We start from the raw sequence: 17,191 nt of genomic DNA, 5'->3' as shown, positions 1-17,191 counted from the left end.
CGTGGAGAGTCAGTATTCATGAACTTTCGTGTTGACTAGGTTCATTAAAAGTTTTGAAACTCTTTTCCAGTGTGCCATGCTTTATTCCATTAATGTTTTCAGCGACCTTGCCTTCATGAAAGCTGGGACCTGAGGTTGTTTCTGATTTCTTTCCTTCCAGTGAATCAGTATTGAGAAACATATGAGATATATTGATTACTATAACAACCTTACAACCACCTTCTTGAAGTATTACTTGATCTTTTGGATAAAAAATGAATGCCACTGTTAACTTCATCAGTTAATAGTTTTAAAAGTTACTTTTAAAGTAGAAATTCCAAACATTCCCAAAGTTCAGTTGAGGATTTGCTAAATTTCTTGATTTTATGTCACTGGCATAGACTATCTTTGATTGTTGGTCAGGCATAACAAGGCTTCTGGGATATTGTAATGCAAATTTGTGACTGTTTTCTGGAATTTCATACATTAGTGATTTACTAGACATGCAGATTTAGCTATAAAACAGGAATAAGTAATTGTGGAACTTCTTCTTCTGTTCCATATAGAAGTGTTTTTTATTATACATGAAAAGTTAAACACATAATCAAAATTAATTTTTGGAGCCTTTTGAAAAACTTAATCAATTCAATTTAGTTCAATTGGGAATAGGCATCAGCTACATCTATACCTTCTTAACACTTGAATTCTGTTAATGCATCACTTTGTTTTAGTTCCTTCCGATCCACAACTACCTTTGCTTTGTTCATTTAAGATCCAAAATCTTCTGTCTGTGTGCTTTCAAAAACTTTTTCTGCCATTGTGTTCCAGGAAGACGCAGTAGAAATCAGGCCTATTCCCGACTGCCCCAAAGAACACATTGGAGAACGCATCCTGGTCCGATGCCAGACCATAAAGTATGTCATTCATTTTCATTGCATTGTAGGAGGAAATAATGCTCTGTAATTTAAACAGCTGCTTTCTGTTTATGGGAGTTGGACACAGAGCCAACAGTTGGTTGTGTTAAAGAGAAATTATTCTGACAACTGCTTGTCTGTGAAAATGACCTTTTGCTCAGCATTTCACAAACAGCACATTGTTGCACTTAGCAGTTGATCCTGACTTAATAGACTGAGTAGTTGCATCAAAAAAGTCTTTAGTGTCGGACAGAGCAGTGTGCATGGGTGGAAGAGTGCTGTACAGCGGTGGTTATTCTCCAGAAAGTCTCTGTCCCTCCCTCTCTCGTGGGATTTTGTCTTTTTCCCTGATTTACACTGTTGAGCTCATTTGTCCATGTGCAACCCTTGCAACTTCCAAATGTTTGAGTTGAACTGATTTCTCTGCTTGCGGTGGTTTGGCAACATCACCCCCATCCTTTAACCTTCAGTTCAAACACGTCATCACTTCCCATAGTGCATAGTGCAGTTGTTTCCCATTATAACAGTAATGTAGAGGAACAGTAATGTAGAGGAATATCAAAATACAATAGAGTAGAAAACAATAGTATAGAACCTAAGTGCAGTAAATGGACAAAGTGCTAACAGTAAGCACATTCATGTGCTTTATGCGTCTCTCATTTCCTTTTCCTTTTTGACTTCATAGGTTTGAAATTGAAATTGAGCCCATATTTGCCACCATGGCCTTGTATGATCTGAAAGAGAAGAAAAAGGTAAGACACTTTTTTTTTTCATGGATATTTTGAAATTCAGTCGCTTTTGAAATTTCACACATTAATTTTACTATCATCCCAAGTCAAGTTATGTTTGTGCGGCATGTAATAAGCAACTTAGAATACAATAGCCCTTCAGTGCATATCAGTTTATTCACTTTTAAGGCTCTGTGTGATTGTTTGAAGACTGTCAGTACTTTTCAGTTGATGTTGGGTCTATTTGTGTCCACAGTTATTGTTTGTTATATGTCATGCTGGCAGTAGGGAATGAAAATAACAATTGCAAAAGCTGGTACATAAGTGAGTTATGTTAAAGGGAAAATCTGTGCACCACATACATCAGAAATTTTATTATATGCACTTGGAATCAAAACATAGGTTTCCCAGTTTTAAGTTTTTTTGCCGTAAAGATGCAAATACTAAATACACAGGCTAATCAAGTGCAGATGTATTTTCCAATGCCATTAATAACTCTTTACATCGCTGTGATGATTCAACTCCTGTTTAATTCTATGTGTGAAAATACTTAACATTTCTATGGTGAAAAACAATGTTAGATTTTGTTCTTTGAATATCAGTAATCATGCTTCTTATTTTCACAATGTAACTCAGCAATAAATTTCACTTAGTTACTTTTTTAAGCTGTGTTTTTCTGCTTAGTGATTCCACAAAGCATCAAATGTCGTTCAACAAGCGCTGAACACATTTCTGCACGGTATCATCGTAAACAGTGAGGTCTTCAGCTGTGCACACTTCCTTCAGTATACTTGAGACTATAATATGTTGTGATGTTTAATGAGACTGTGCCTCAGGTTCTCTCAGTGGTTTGGACAGTGCCTGTCTTGTGTGATAGTTTTCCACATTTCCATCAGTGTGTAAGTGTTTTTGAATGATGATGAATGTATGTATGAGCATATTGTAAAATGCTTTAGATAAATGCAAAATTCCATTTTCAGTGAGTGCCTTTGACAGCAGCAAGCCTTCAGTCCTACAAAAGACAGTGCTTTGTCAAGACCACTGATTGTTGCACCAAGAACAGAAATACTGTAAATGCCTTATCAAAATTGCATGTTTCTCAGTAGCTTCTGCATGTCATGGGCCTGCATCTTGTTGATGTTGGTTGGGAGGTCTTGTAGCTTCCTTCAACATTCTGCACGGTAGCGAGGGATCAGTGTAGTCTACAAGGTTTTAAGTGTCATCATCCTCACATATTTTTACCCCCGGGGGTCGTCACGTTCAGTTCTGGCACTGCTAATGCTGCACAGTATATTCCCAGTAAAACCATTCTGAGCCATGGCTGTTTGCATGTTTTTTTTGTGGATTTGCACAGCTGGATAGTTTTTTGGGTGAAGGGGCTAGAAGGATTAAGTGCTCATGGATCTCTCAGATGAGACCGGGTTTTAGCCACCGGGCTTGCCCTCCATTCAGCGCTGCCCCGCTGCTTTCGAACTTGCTTGGAGGACTGTTGGCTCAAAGATGTTCAGCTGGGAAGACAGGGAGAGTTAATGCCCTGTAATTTTGAAAATGGACTGTATGTAAGCCTTTCTTGGGACAACATCACAGTTAAGATGCAATATAAACAGTATAAGCCATCCACTGTTGTAAATGAAGGATAGTTTCACTCCTCCTTCCTTCTGATGTTCGACTGTAAGAGCATAGCTGAAGTGTGACATTGTCTTTTGTATTTTGCTTAAGGTGATTTATTTTATTATGTGCTGAGCCAAAGTATGTCCTTGTAGAGGTTAATACAACTTCCTGCCTATTACTGTGACTAGAAACAGAGCTGGACTGTTAAAGAGCCATGAAGTTGTTCTCTGTCTGAGTGAGGGAGATACTGTCAAGCTTGTTTTGTCAGTTTGATTTAATTGTAGTGGAACTGTAAAGCATTTGCCACTGACCTATTTATCTCTGAACTATTCCCACTTTTACTTTATGTTCTTTTCTGCCTTTCTTCAGCTCTTTTCAGTGCACTTGTTTTGCTTTCTCCTCAGGAGACTCATAGTTTGTTTGCTTCACATTTTTACTTCAATGTCTGCTTTCCTGCATCCCCTACTGATGTCTCTTGTGCCTCATAGAACATTTGTTGCTGCGTTTGTTTTTGTTCACATCAGTTTTGTTGTTTCACATCTGTAAAATCTGCCACAGATGTTCATATAATTCCATGTAATGCTCTAGTTATTAATCATGCCTCTGTGTTCCATCGGGCAAGGTGGAGATACAGGATTTGACCCAACAAGTGGCCTAGTTACGGTATCAAAATTCTGGATATAAAACAGAGTTTTTGCAACAGACATGCAAATTGACAAATATGTCCTTGCAGTAAAAGCAATGTACGTTATGCTCTGAAAGAGGTTAGGCAAGTTTTGCTCAGCTCTGACTGCAGTCATTTGGAAGGACACAATGAATGAGGAGTAAATCACAGCATTTTTTATACATGCAGTGAGTTCACAAGATGTTTTTTTCATCCTCCAAAGCAGTGGCCACTGTAAACAGTATACATACACATTCATGGAGCTATATTGCATTGAATATTTGTGGGAAGCAGCAAATCTCTGCCTCTAAATTTGCCAGTTGGATCTATTTTTCAGTGAAGCCGTTACGTGGTTGCTAATTTGGCAACACTGGAGTGGTTGCAACTTGCAAGTGTTCCCTGTCAGAAAATGTTAATCATTTTTCTTTTACACAGTGTGACAGTCAATCAGCGACATCGCCTCTGTAGTCTGAAAAAAAAAGTCGTGTTAAAGAGGGTCATTACATTCCTCGTGTCTCATTACATCAAGATTTAGCGGTTGAAGGTTTCACAAGTAAATGTCATCTTAATTCACTCAGAATGTTAACTCGGTGAACGCTTCCATTTTGTTTAACGTGTTTATTCTTTTTAATGAGAACACATGCCATTTAAGCCAGCTGGCTTTGAGTTTTGAGACATGATTTCTGTGATTCCAAGAAGCTGTTTGCCAGTAAGAGGTAGACTCCTCCGCTGTGGTGTTTTGAGAGCAATTACAGAAAGTGTGCCTCATTTTAAAGCAAACAGGATAATTTCTGTCACACAATCCTTGCAGCGTTTTGGCCTTCTGACTTGTTACACAGCTATGATCAAAATCAGATATGAAGAGAAATGCCGAAAATCATACATGTAGGATTTTTTCCAAGTGTGTAATCTGATCAAGGTTACTGTTTTGAGGGTCCTCGTTAACATATCTGGCAGGTTGGGCTTCCTAGAAGTGCTCTGGTGTGCTCAGTGCAGTGAAGGTCCTCTGGGATGAGCAGAATGAAAGAGGGCGGTTGATGGTTTCAGAGTGAACAGGATCACATGACATGCACCAGGCCAGGCCAGATCAGGACATATGGCTGTGTTCCTAGCTTAAGGTCATTAGGGACATGAGCAGAGATGTGAACTGAACCGATGATATTCCAGAATCATTATTTGGTTTACATCAAACTGGTCTCCTGGAGCCTTTTCTAAACTGACTCCTTTAATATTTCTTTAGAAAATATACCTTAGTGTGACATTTCACATTTTATTATGCCTTGAATAGCAAACCAAACGTAGCCATGTGTTTACTTTTGGTAAGGAGTTATTGTTCTCTCTGTCTGCAAAGTAAAACTTTTTTCTCTCCATCTCCCTTCAGATATCGGAGGACTTCTACTGTGATCTGAATTCAGAGCAGCTTAAAAACTTCTTGAAACCTCACACTCCGCATGTGGATCATTCCACCTTGGTCAGATCTGCCATCTTCTCCATCACCTATCCTTCCCCAGATATATTCCTGGTCATCAAGGTAACAAAGAAATCTATCGACCCCTAATAAACATTTCAAACTATATGATATAAGGTACAGAGTTTGGCCATTTGCCTTTGATGCTAAATAACCATTTGTGCCAGATAATTTGTATATACCTTGTAATGCAGTGTATACTGTTCCTTTGATAATTTTGGGGGCTTTGTTTATACTGAGCTCCTCTGATGACTCATGTACTTCCTATCTGTGTTTCAGATTGAAAAGGTTCTCCAGCAGGGAGAGATCAGTGACTGTGCTGACCCCTACATAACATTTAGAGAATGTGACTCTGCAAAGGTAACGGTGCAGAGAAATCACTTTGTGTCACTAGAAAGTCACATCACAGACTGGTGCTGATTTGTCTTGTATCTTCCTCCAGGATAAATTAACACTTACAGATGGATGACAAATTAAAAGAAAAAGAAAACAACTTTAACGCAGATCAAACAATATCTCGATAAGTTGCTGGCCCATCACTTGCCCTCTCACCAGCTTCAATCCGCCTCTGCATTGATTCTCCAAGTCTCTGGCGCTCTACTGGAGGGATGGAACATCATTTTTCCAAAAGATAATCCCTAATTTTGTGTTTAAATCGTGGCTTTGGAGAAAGCACTGTGTAGGACATTTATTCAAAATAACCTATAGGTGGGCTGAGATCTGCTGATTGTGAAGGTCATAGCAAATGTTTCACATAACATACATACTCGTTAAAAAGAAATCAGGGACCCCTTGTCCCTTATGGATGGGGTCACAATTGTCACTATTATAAAGACCATTGTAGAATAAAGTTGATCATTCAGAACAACTTTGGCATCATTTGTCATGACTCTTCCCCCATGGAGGACAGTTGGACAAACCATAACAGCACAGTGGCCCCATAGCATAACAGAACCACCAGATGCCCTCACTCTACAGATCAAGGGTTCAGGGGTTTCCTTTATTTTGTCACCCATCTGTACTGTGGATATAGTGTTATCTGTACAGTTGAAGGTAATTAGTTGTGGAATTAGATTTTTTGTAATAACATTTTCAGAACAAGGACAAGCTTCAGAAGCTGCGCGGCCAGGCGGAGGCTTTCTGCCAAAGGCTGGGTCGCTATCGCATGCCTTTTGCTTGGGCAACCGTTAATATCATGGAGGTCATCTCTACTACTGCAGTAGACCGAGACAGAGACACAGACTCTGACAGCCTAAAAGGAGGTCTGTGCAAGTGTATACTTGTGTGTTTGTTTGTAAAACCTTGTGATAACTTTGCATTTGCATGCGTTTCCTTAACTTGGTAATAACTGGTTGTGGATCATTTAACCCATGACCCTTTCATTCTCCAGGTAAATCCAGCAGCATTGACCGGAGGGCACAGCTTCCCAGGAGGAACTCTGAACGCTACAGTACCATCGAAGAACAGCTTTGTAATGTTTCTGCCTTCAAATCTGCTACCATCACAATCCCCACCATCTTTAAACAGGTTAGACTGCTACTCACACAAAGAAAGTGTCAAATCTGCGAGAACTATTTTGTTTCCTTGAGACACAAGATGCAGTGTCACATAGAGTCAGGCTTCTTGTTTTAGCCTTGCCTTTATCTTTGATCAAAAATGCTATGTTACGCATTCCATCGAGTTCTTGTAATGTTTCTGCCATGAAACTGTCCATGACTGTGAAAAATGCTACTGGAGCTTCACACAACTCCACTGTTAAGATTACTCCTATTGTTCAAATAGCTTACTATGAGATTTTCTTGTGGTTCCGGTCACCTGTTCTTTTCATTAAACACAAAACACAAAAAAATCCCTATGTTGTGTCAGGAGGGAGATCGTCTGAGTGATGAGGACTTACTCAAGTTCCTGGCTGAGATTAAGAAAACCTCCACCCTTCAGAGGAGAGTCAAGACAATATCAGGTTATTTCTCTTTACATCTAAATGCTTGGAGATTTCATTTCATCTGACACAGTCACCCTGGAAACCCACAGCATGGTGTACTCACACTTAGGTTTTTGTAAATATCAAAAAACGGATATAAAACATATTAATTAGTCGGCTTTGAAAGTGCAAGTACACACTTTCTGGCTGTTAAGCTAAGCTATCCCTTTGCTGGTTGTATCTTCTTACTAAAGAGGACAGACATAATAGTGGTATTGATCTCTTCTCTAACCCTTGGCAAGAAAGTGTGTTTTCCCAAAACGTAGATGTATTTCTTCATTAGTGTTTCTTCATTTGTGCATTAGTTATCTACACAATTTATAGGAAACGGCATGATATCATATTTTACATTCACTATTCTGTAAATGCAGGTTGCTGACTTGTTAATGTGACATTTGTTGTGTCTTCCAGGTTGCATAAAACTGGACATGTCTCCAGTTCATGACACTCCGCTGGGATGTTTGTCCACTGAGCTCATCCCCCTCATACCTGTTGCTGAGAAGAATCCTCGACTCATCAAGGAGGTGCTGGAGTTCCCCTCCAGTGAGGTTTATGTCCCTCACAACATTTACAGGTGGGTTGTAGGGCATACTATATGTAATAAATAACTGAATGGTCATGTACTTAATTCACCTTAACATTTAAGGTTTTTGGATGCATTTATTTTCTGTACTTTGTGCAAAGAATAATTCACTAATGATGTTTTTATTTGTTGTGTGTTTTTGTGATTCTGTTAAGTACTTTACTGGAGACAGGAAAACCACTTATGTAAAACTTGCACCTTTACAGGATGAAATGCAAGCAAGCTTTAGAAAAACAAACCATTCATGGCTTGGGGTATAAACAGATCTGTTTACTCATACCAACAGTTCATTTCTCTAAAAGACCGGAGGCAAGAGCAACAGCCACTCACGGCTGATGCTACTTTGTGGCTTGGCTCTTTTTAGTGTAGTAACTATTTTTAGGTATTTCCAACCTGGCTACCTGCGAAGGTGGTTTAACACCAAGGATTCTGCCCGTGTAAGCAGAGGTTTAATTCTACTCAGCACTCCATTCTAAAATGGCTTTGTTTGCAACAAAACATGTGTGAACAAGTCCTCTGCATGGTAATTACACGCTGACATTGTCCCAGCATTTGTTCAGTGGAATCTGCGGTATTTCCCGGTATTCCAGGTTTCAAGACAGATTACAGTGTTGTATTAAACCCACAGATGACCACAGCAAATTACTGGTTGTTTTGACATTTCTGTGACATTACTGTCACCTTATTGCAACATGGCTCAGATGTTGCTGAACAGACAGAGCCATCTAGTGATGCATATAGGAACTACTTTGTTCTGCATATAGCTCTGCTTTTATGGGATGATTTAAAAACAATATGAATTAAACAGAGAGTCTCCCTGGCACTGATTCTCTCCATGTGTCTCTGTAGGAACTTGATCTATGTCTACCCCCAGAGGCTCAACTTTGTCAACAGACTGACATCAGCAAGAAACATCACTATCAAAATGCAGTTTATGAGTGGAGAGGATCCCAGCTGCTCTCTGCCTGTGAGTGCTGCTGTTTATAACCTGCAGTTTCACTGCACTTTAATGATAATTAAAATGATTTCTCCATACATGCATACACAGAAATTTTGGAGCTTGCTACAACAACAGGAATGAACAGCCCAGATAACACCAGTTTATACGAGTGTGATTTGTTGTGTGAAGTACATTTAATTTGTGTTTTTCTCAATTTCTCCTTTTTTAGGTCATTTTTGGAAAATCAAGTGGTGCTGAATTTTTAAAGGAAGTCTACACCCCTGTTACCTACCATAACAAGCAAGTACACATTACTGTTACATTACATTTTGTGATAGCTTCTTTTCTGATTTTAACAATCTGAGTAACTCTGTCTTATTGTCTCTGTTGCTCCCTGACTCTGCCTCTCTCTGGCTTTTGGCTTCCCCTGTTTTCTCTTTTCCTTTGTCCTTGTCTTCATCATCTCTCTTTTCCTTTTGTGTTGCTTCCTTTTGTTTCTTTATTCTCTAAGGTCTCCAGACTTCTATGAGGAAGTGAAGCTTGCTCTTCCAGCCCATCTCACAGAGAGACATCACTTGCTGTTCACTTTCTACCACATTAGCTGCCAGCAGAAACAGAACCAGAGTGGCAGCTGTGAGACACTCATTGGATACTCTGTAAGATTTTTTCTTTGCTTGAATACCCAAATGCATTTTTAAATGCAGGCATCTCAGAAAAACAGTAGATAATGTTGTATGTCAGCTAGCAAGTCACAGATTGCGGACTTAAGCATTTTCGGAATCGCTTAAGCTTAGCTGACATACAGAATTTGCTGTTTGTCTCTGACACAGTGGTTGCCCATATTGAATAATGATCGACTACAGACTGGCCAGTTCTGTCTCCCCATCCTCTTGGAGCGACTCCCTGTCAACTACTCACTGCACACACCAGAGGTAAACACATGTACATATTTAATAAATCCATTCTGGCTGTTCCCATCCTGCTATATCAAGGAATAAAGCAGTATTTTTTTCTGAAAAAGTTATTTTCACTGGTAGTAGATGTTTCAGACTCAACACAAACATGGAACACACATTCATATTTCTTTTGTCTCGTAGAAACTTCCTCCTCAGGTCCCTCCAGTCAAGTGGATGGAGAGTCACAAAGGACTTTTTAACCTTGAGGTCCAGGCTGTGTCATCTATACACACACAGGTAAGCGATAGTTGTACAAACCAACACCAACAATGCAACACAAGGACTGTCATTTTTGCCCACCTTTTCTTTTTTGACTCTGTCATGCACACAGGTAGGCCGCACAGCAAAACGTTAAAGCATGAATTCTCTCTCAGTACATTTGCTTCTCTTTGTGTCTCTCTGTTAATTCTTCTGTTTCTTTTATCTCTCTGGTTCACCTACAAGTACCACACTGTAACAAATCATCTCTCTTCTGCACCAGGACAACCACCTGGAGCGTTTCTTCACCCTCTGCCATGCATTGGAGGGTGGAGCTACATTCCCTCTGCGGGTCAGGGAGGAAAAGATTCCAGAGAACAAGCTGGAGCATGAGCTAAAGCTCAGCATCATATCACTGTCCTCTTCCAGTTTAGAGCCTCTGGTCCTCTTCCTCCACCTGGTGCTGGATAAACTCTTCACCCTCATCATGCAGCCCATGGTCATCGCTGGCCAGACTGGTGAGGAGTTAGCTTGACTCACAGGCAATTTACTGTTGGCATGGAAATTAGAATAGGAGCTAACAATGATAATTGGGCTCCAACTGACAGTTGTATTAATTGTTATCAAAATCTGCCAGTAGTTTTTGCCAATAAAAGTTGAGAAGTTTGTAAAAGTCTTCCCTGGACAAAAGATAGCCACTTAAGATTTGTTGTTGTGTCCGAACAAAACTGCAGAACTCAAAATTTTACCCTTCAGATAACCACATCTGAGATGTATAAATGCTTATTTGTTCATGACAAGGATGAAAATTGTTACAGATAAAATTAATTTTGATCACTCACTGAATTAATCAACTAAATGTTTATCAATAGTTATTGTTTTTAGTCTGCATTTTAATGGAATCATTGATAAAAGAAGGTATTTGTCATGATGGCGTTTTGGATAACATTCTGGTTCATTCCTTTATTTTTGTTTCCTTTATTGATATCATATCTGTGTTCCCTTCTCTACAGCCAATCTGGCCCAGATTGCCTTCGAATCTGTGGTGTCTATTGTTAACAGTCTTCATAACAGCCAGGAGCTGATCAGGGACCAGCAGGGTAGGAACAGCCTCTTGGCAACCTACCTGTACTGGGTTTTTCGTCTGCCTGATCCCCCTCGAGACATGCAGAACACAGGTGCTGACATAATTATGCGTTAGTATGAGTTTGCTTGTTTTTGTTTTGTCATCCTGGGGTTATTTCAAGAATTAAGACTTAATTCCTCTTGTAAAAATACATGTTTAGGTTCGGGGAGTGTGATAGCTGCAGCAGAGAGCCGTTACAGCACCATGGGTCGGGCCACGGCTGCCACAGTTGGCAATATGCTTCTCCAGTCTAGGGTCCGTAGCAGCAGCAACCCAGACATCCCTGCACCACACACCTCTGCTGAGGATGCTGAGGTCAAAAACATCCTCTCTGCCAAGGTACCGATGAGCTTGAACTAGTTTTCCCAAAGCAGATGTCCTCATTTTCACTTTAAGACTTGCCAACAAACGTTGATTTGCTGTGAATTAAAGAACCGTGTCTTAGTGTTCTATAAATTAAGTTTTTGAGATGTGCACAGTGACTGCTACATAACATGCGCTGCTAAAATAGAAGGTATGAGATAAATCTTTACTAAGTTTACCCTGTATTTCACTGGGTATATATAATAGCAAGTTAATATATGAATTTATGTATTTATACACGCACAGTACAGTAAATATGTATGTAAATATCCCAGCATGCCGGCTCATACACATGTAACAGCCCTTTGCTATTCATCCCCACAGTACATTAGGTATTGTAATAGGCCACTAGACACCCACTCTAATGAATGCATCCATCACATTCAATGTGATGGAACTTGTGCGTTTCTATCTTCAGGGCCACAACAACCCAGGCAGCCGCATGTCTACCTATGTGGATATAAACAACCATCAGAACACCACAGCAAGCACCAGGCCCTCCAACAGAAAGGTACGAAGCGCTCCCTTTCTTAAACTGTTTCTTTTTTTTTGCCTCTGTTTAAATGTGTTTTACAAAAGAAGGGAAGGAACAAATAAAGCAAGCAAAAAAGTGTGAGAATCTAGTTTGGCATGCATTACTTTTATTGACTTTGAGTCAACGTTGGCCACAATGATATCAAAACTAGGATGCGACCGCATCCTTTAAATTTGAAGAGTAAATGATTAATTTTTGTCATTTTCTTGAGCAGTTTCCTTTACTTATTACCAGCAAAACTGTTTTTTTCCATCACATATGCAGTATTTAATCCATAACCATGCACATCCATCACTTTAGAACAGGATGTCCCCTTTCATGTGACTTTGTAGTTCTCACTTGCAGGCATACAAGCTGCATCATTTTCAAGTCAGGCACTATGGATTATTCAGTGCAGCATTTTCTGTTACCAATCCAAGACACAATAACCTAATCTCCTTAGGAGTCTTGTTGTAACCTAAACTGTCTCTATGGTGTGTGTGTATATATATATATATATATATATATATATATATATATATATATAGTTAGGACCATAAACCATGAAGCTTTAGAAGGTGATATTTCACCATCTACAGTGCATTTCTATAGCGTGTATATAGAATACATTATCACTCCTTTTTTGCGTCCCAGCTGTTTACTATTAGAAATATTCAATTAAATTCACAGTTATAAAGTCAAAGATTGATGATGCACAATGAAGTATTCCCATATAAAAAAATAAGAGGAGATGGAGACAAATAATGACATGAAGCGTCAATTAGTTAAACTTTGGGTTTCACTTTTTATGTAGCTGTTAAATCAAAAAGCCTCTGCTCTGATGCAACATGTTAGGTAGTCTAATGTAAACAAATTGTAAGTGAGCTTTAGAGATAGTTTGAGAAACTCTGATATCTGAAGTTATTTTAAGTCAAAATTTTGTTTTAAAGAATATTTAGTCTGCAATGCTGACATTATTTCCGTTGTGTTGATGTCACTCATTTACAATTTGGCAACACTGCAGAACAATAGCATAAGTGATCGTGTCTGATTGGTAGAATTACAAGTTTTCTTATGCAATACTTGACTCCTAACTACTCTTTGGTACATAACTAAAAAATCTTCAAAGTTGTCTTCTTACTGTTAGGATAATGCATGCATCCAGCAGTACTCAGACTTTATGCTTCCTACTGTGCAGCTTAACAAATAAAGCTTTGAGCCTCCAGTTCCTTCTGGTCACCACAAGGTGGGAGTGTAACACTGAAGGCACAGGTGGTAAAGGCTGTTTCGGCTTTACTCAATGTTTTTCCTGATCAAAGCTCGGCCAGTATTTAAAACATTCAGAGTGGTATTCAGTAACACAAGCATACAGATATCGCATTTGATAAAACATTTTTTTCCATCACGTACCAAAGGTTCTCACCACAGTTTGTCATCTCTCTCTTGCAGCAGTTTCATGAGGAGCTCGCCTTACAGATGGTCGTCAGCACTGGAGTCTGCAGAGAAAATGCGTACAAATATGCCTGGTTTTTCTTTGAGCTGCTGGTCAGTAGGATTCTTCTTGTCGGTTTTTTGATTAACACTCGTGTTGTCAGAGGAAAGCAAGTATTGTCATAGATGTTAATGACAAATGTGTGAAGTAATCATTCATACTAAATACATGACCTCATCATGGCCACACACCTTAAAAGATAAATGATAGTAGTAATATTGTGTGATTAATGAAAGGGTATTTTGAAAATACTGTAGTCAGTAAATTTGAAAGTCACCTGACAATTTTTCTGCTTTTGCAATTCAGATGTATCATCACTCACATTCTTAAACATTCTCTCAATTAATCTTGCTTCTTTATGATTCTTCTCTCAATCTCACTAAAGAGTGCTTACTTTAATTAGACCAAAGGCATCTTTTGAAATTTGATCAAATGAGATTATAAACTGATGACAAATGAGCAAACATTGTTGGTTTATTATCAGGTCACCATTTTATATCGGATCATTTTTGCATGTCAGGTTCCTAATTTGTCATTATTCAATTTACTTGCATAGTTATCATTGTTGCTTTCACTTTACGTCAACTGTGTGTGTTAAATGCATGTCATTAGTATTTCCGGAGATTCTTCATTCATGTTTGTTCCATATGTGATGGCTTAAACAGGTGAAAAGCATGGCTCAGCATGTGTCTCAGCTGGACAAGCAGAGTGTTCCTCGCAGAAGTCGCTTCTCTGACCGATTTAAAGACGACATCACTACCATTGTCTCTGTGGTTACAGCCGAGATTGGAACCATCCTTGTCAAACAACAAAAGGTAAGAAAGAAGAATTAAAAAAAAAAATGACACAGAATGATGACAATAATTAAAGTCTATCCCGGCCAAATCAATTTAACATCAATCCCAAAACTCTTAGCACAGCATTTTGTAGACCATTTTGTTCCCCTGGGTGGGTAGAAGCAGCTACTGCCTGAGTGTACATGTTGTCAGTGTCCTCCAAACAACAGGGAGCTGGAAGTGCTAATTATGTTTGTCTCTGTGGTATCAAAAAGCTCAGCTTGCACAACTACATGCTTAGCAAGATCCACTCAGAGCAGGTTACTGATTGCTGTTTGTGGACTGTTGTTGTCTTAGGAGGTAGAGCAAGCAGAGAAAGTCAACATCAGCTTGGCTTTCTTCCTCTATGACCTGATGTCTCTAATGGACCGAGGATTTGTCTTCCAGCTGGTGAAAAACTATTGTAACCAGGTAGAAAAACACTGATACTGAACCATTTAGCTTGTGTCTTTAAATACATAAATTCAGTGACTTCCCTTATGGGAACCGTTCCATTTTTTCAATCTCAAAGAAGCTGCTTTCATGAAAATTAGTATGTGTCTTAAGTACTATCATGTATTAATTGATTATTCATGCTCTCTTTATTATTTAGATGTCAGCTAAGAGTCTTTCCATGCCAACATTGATTAGCATGCGTCTGGAGTTCCTGCGAATCCTGTGCAGCCATGAGCACTACCTCAACCTGAGTCTTTTCTTCAGCAGCCCTGCCTCTGCCCCGCCTCCCCGTGTCCATCCATCTCCTCACAGGTGTGCTCACTTGCCATAAAAAAATGCTATATTTTCAATTCAGGTTTTTATTGATGACTTTTTTTTTTTATAAAGTCAAGTTTAGTTATACAGCCTTTAAAACAGAAGATTTGTCTCAGCAGGTTTCACTGTCTATACAGGTCCTACACAGTCTACTATACAGTCCTAACCTCTATCCTCAGGCCTTTTTTTTCTTTGGATTAGGAATATCATCACAGGTGCAATAATAATAATAAAAATAGGAAAGCGAGGAGAGTAAATGTTTGGGCTTTCATACCTTACATGGCCGCTTAAGAGAAGACATCTGGGAAAATATAAATATGAAGGGAGCTTAGGAAAATTGAAAACGGGAGTTTAGAGACTCATTTGGTAGACCAGATGAGATTACATGGGATTCAGTTTAAAAAGAGCCGTTTTCAAAACTACTTTATTTTCCATTATGAAACAATTTTGTCCTAATTCTTTTCCCTGTTTGTCTCATTGTGTCTGTCACTCCTTCATTTCGTCTTTCTGCTCAGAGTTCCGGCTCATGTAGCTTCCAGGAGCAGCAGAGGATCTTGGCGCTGTTTGAACTCTCTCAGGAATTCAAGCAGCAACACTACCTCACCGGTCTGCTACTTACAGAACTTAGTGCGGCACTAGACATGGAGTCAGAGGGGTATGGAAACTCAGACACTTTCTAAATGACCTGTTATTACAAAACTGGAATGTGTACAAAGTTTTTTTTTTCTACAAGGTTAACTTAAAAAAAAGATTGCTATGGCATATATTGACTTACTCCTGGTACTCTGGCTTCCTCTCACACTCCAAAAACATGCTCAGGTTAATTGGTAAATCTAAATTGTCTGTAGGTGTGAATGTGAGAGTGCTTGTTTGTCTCTATGTATAACCCTGTAATAGGCTAGCAACCTCTCCAGGGTGTCCCCTGCCTTCGCCCAAAGTCAGCTGGGCTAGACTCCAGCCCCCCAATCCCCTTAATGAGAATTAGGCACCATATGGATGGATGGATGGATGGATGGATGGATGGATGGATGGATGGATGGATATATTAACTCATTCTAAAAGAAAACACCCAAATAATAAATATAGTCTCTGTAAATATTTGAAAACTGTACTTGCAAATGGTGTATTCACTGAAACTTTAAAAATGTATCAATGTGTTTGCAGGGGAAAGGTCCAGAGAAAGGCCATTAATGCTATCTACAGCCTGCTGTGTTCCCACGACCTTGACCATCGCTGTATTAAAACTGAGGTCAGGGCCAAGGTGGCTGCTCTCTACCTCCCCCTGGTGGGGATTATTATAGACTCCACCAATTACCTGGATTTCACAGGTACATACACAGACACAGTTAATTTACATGCACATACAGTAACATACAAGATACAGTAGATGCAGTGTTTGGGACAGAATAAATAAAAATAAGATCTAGGAGTTGGTAATTTTTGGTAATTTTTCCTCACTGGCATCAAGTAAGGTCAAAGATTAATGGGTTTCTTCTAATTATCAATTTATCATGGTATGTAACTTTGATGTTGATTTATGTTTTTGTAAATGTGCTATTATTTTAACTACAACCGTCTGTCATTTTCCATATAAATGTCTTAATACTTGATTCTTACATCTATATCAGTAGCTTCACAGTTAAGGCTGTACGTTATTCCCGCATCTCCAGTCCTTTCTTCTTCAGTTTACTGTATTTGACCCCCGTTTGTCTCCGTAGTTTCTGACACGCGCGGCGGGAAAAACAAGACAGGTGGACCTGAGGACGACCTTGAAAACGTCCCACCCATCAATCAGTCTGTTGCCATGGCAATTGCCGGGAACCCCTTCAACACGCTGGGACGGAATGTTCTCGTTTCCATGGCATCCATAGTAAGATTTGGCCACGTGTATTTAATTTCATAATGCTGAGATGATGGCAGATTATAGTATGCTTTTCATTGTTTTTAAAAAGTTCAAAAGTGCATGGGTGTGTGTGGATGTGAGTGACTGTATCTGTGAGTATTCTGCTTCCTAACAGGTGAGCTGCACAGAGGCAGATTGATTAGCTGTCAGAGCCACACACACACTTCATCCATCCTGAAAAATCA

The 17,191-nt window shown here is 39.2% G+C and overlaps 1 protein-coding gene across 1 annotated transcript in view; it reads left to right on the top strand.

The window, feature by feature from the left end:
• Positions 1-17,191, top strand: part of dock8 (dedicator of cytokinesis 8) — a 53,805-nt gene that overhangs the window by 17,977 nt on the left and 18,637 nt on the right. The window contains 25 exon segments of the mRNA XM_022199980.2: positions 808-893; positions 1,579-1,645; positions 5,278-5,427; positions 5,644-5,724; positions 6,461-6,626; positions 6,755-6,891; positions 7,231-7,324; positions 7,757-7,919; positions 8,778-8,895; positions 9,098-9,168; positions 9,380-9,524; positions 9,699-9,800; positions 9,966-10,061; positions 10,306-10,540; positions 11,036-11,200; positions 11,309-11,487; positions 11,930-12,022; positions 13,475-13,570; positions 14,183-14,332; positions 14,651-14,764; positions 14,946-15,069; positions 15,072-15,100; positions 15,619-15,758; positions 16,268-16,431; positions 16,822-16,973. Of these exon segments, the coding sequence (XP_022055672.2) occupies positions 808-893; positions 1,579-1,645; positions 5,278-5,427; positions 5,644-5,724; positions 6,461-6,626; positions 6,755-6,891; positions 7,231-7,324; positions 7,757-7,919; positions 8,778-8,895; positions 9,098-9,168; positions 9,380-9,524; positions 9,699-9,800; positions 9,966-10,061; positions 10,306-10,540; positions 11,036-11,200; positions 11,309-11,487; positions 11,930-12,022; positions 13,475-13,570; positions 14,183-14,332; positions 14,651-14,764; positions 14,946-15,069; positions 15,072-15,100; positions 15,619-15,758; positions 16,268-16,431; positions 16,822-16,973 (3,117 nt within the window).

Source organism: Acanthochromis polyacanthus, chromosome 7 (genome assembly GCF_021347895.1).
Source record: "Acanthochromis polyacanthus isolate Apoly-LR-REF ecotype Palm Island chromosome 7, KAUST_Apoly_ChrSc, whole genome shotgun sequence".
In the NCBI taxonomy this organism is placed as follows: Eukaryota; Metazoa; Chordata; class Actinopteri; family Pomacentridae; genus Acanthochromis; species Acanthochromis polyacanthus.
Note: the sequence above shows the minus strand (reverse complement) of the source record. Positions and strands in the feature narration are given on the sequence as shown.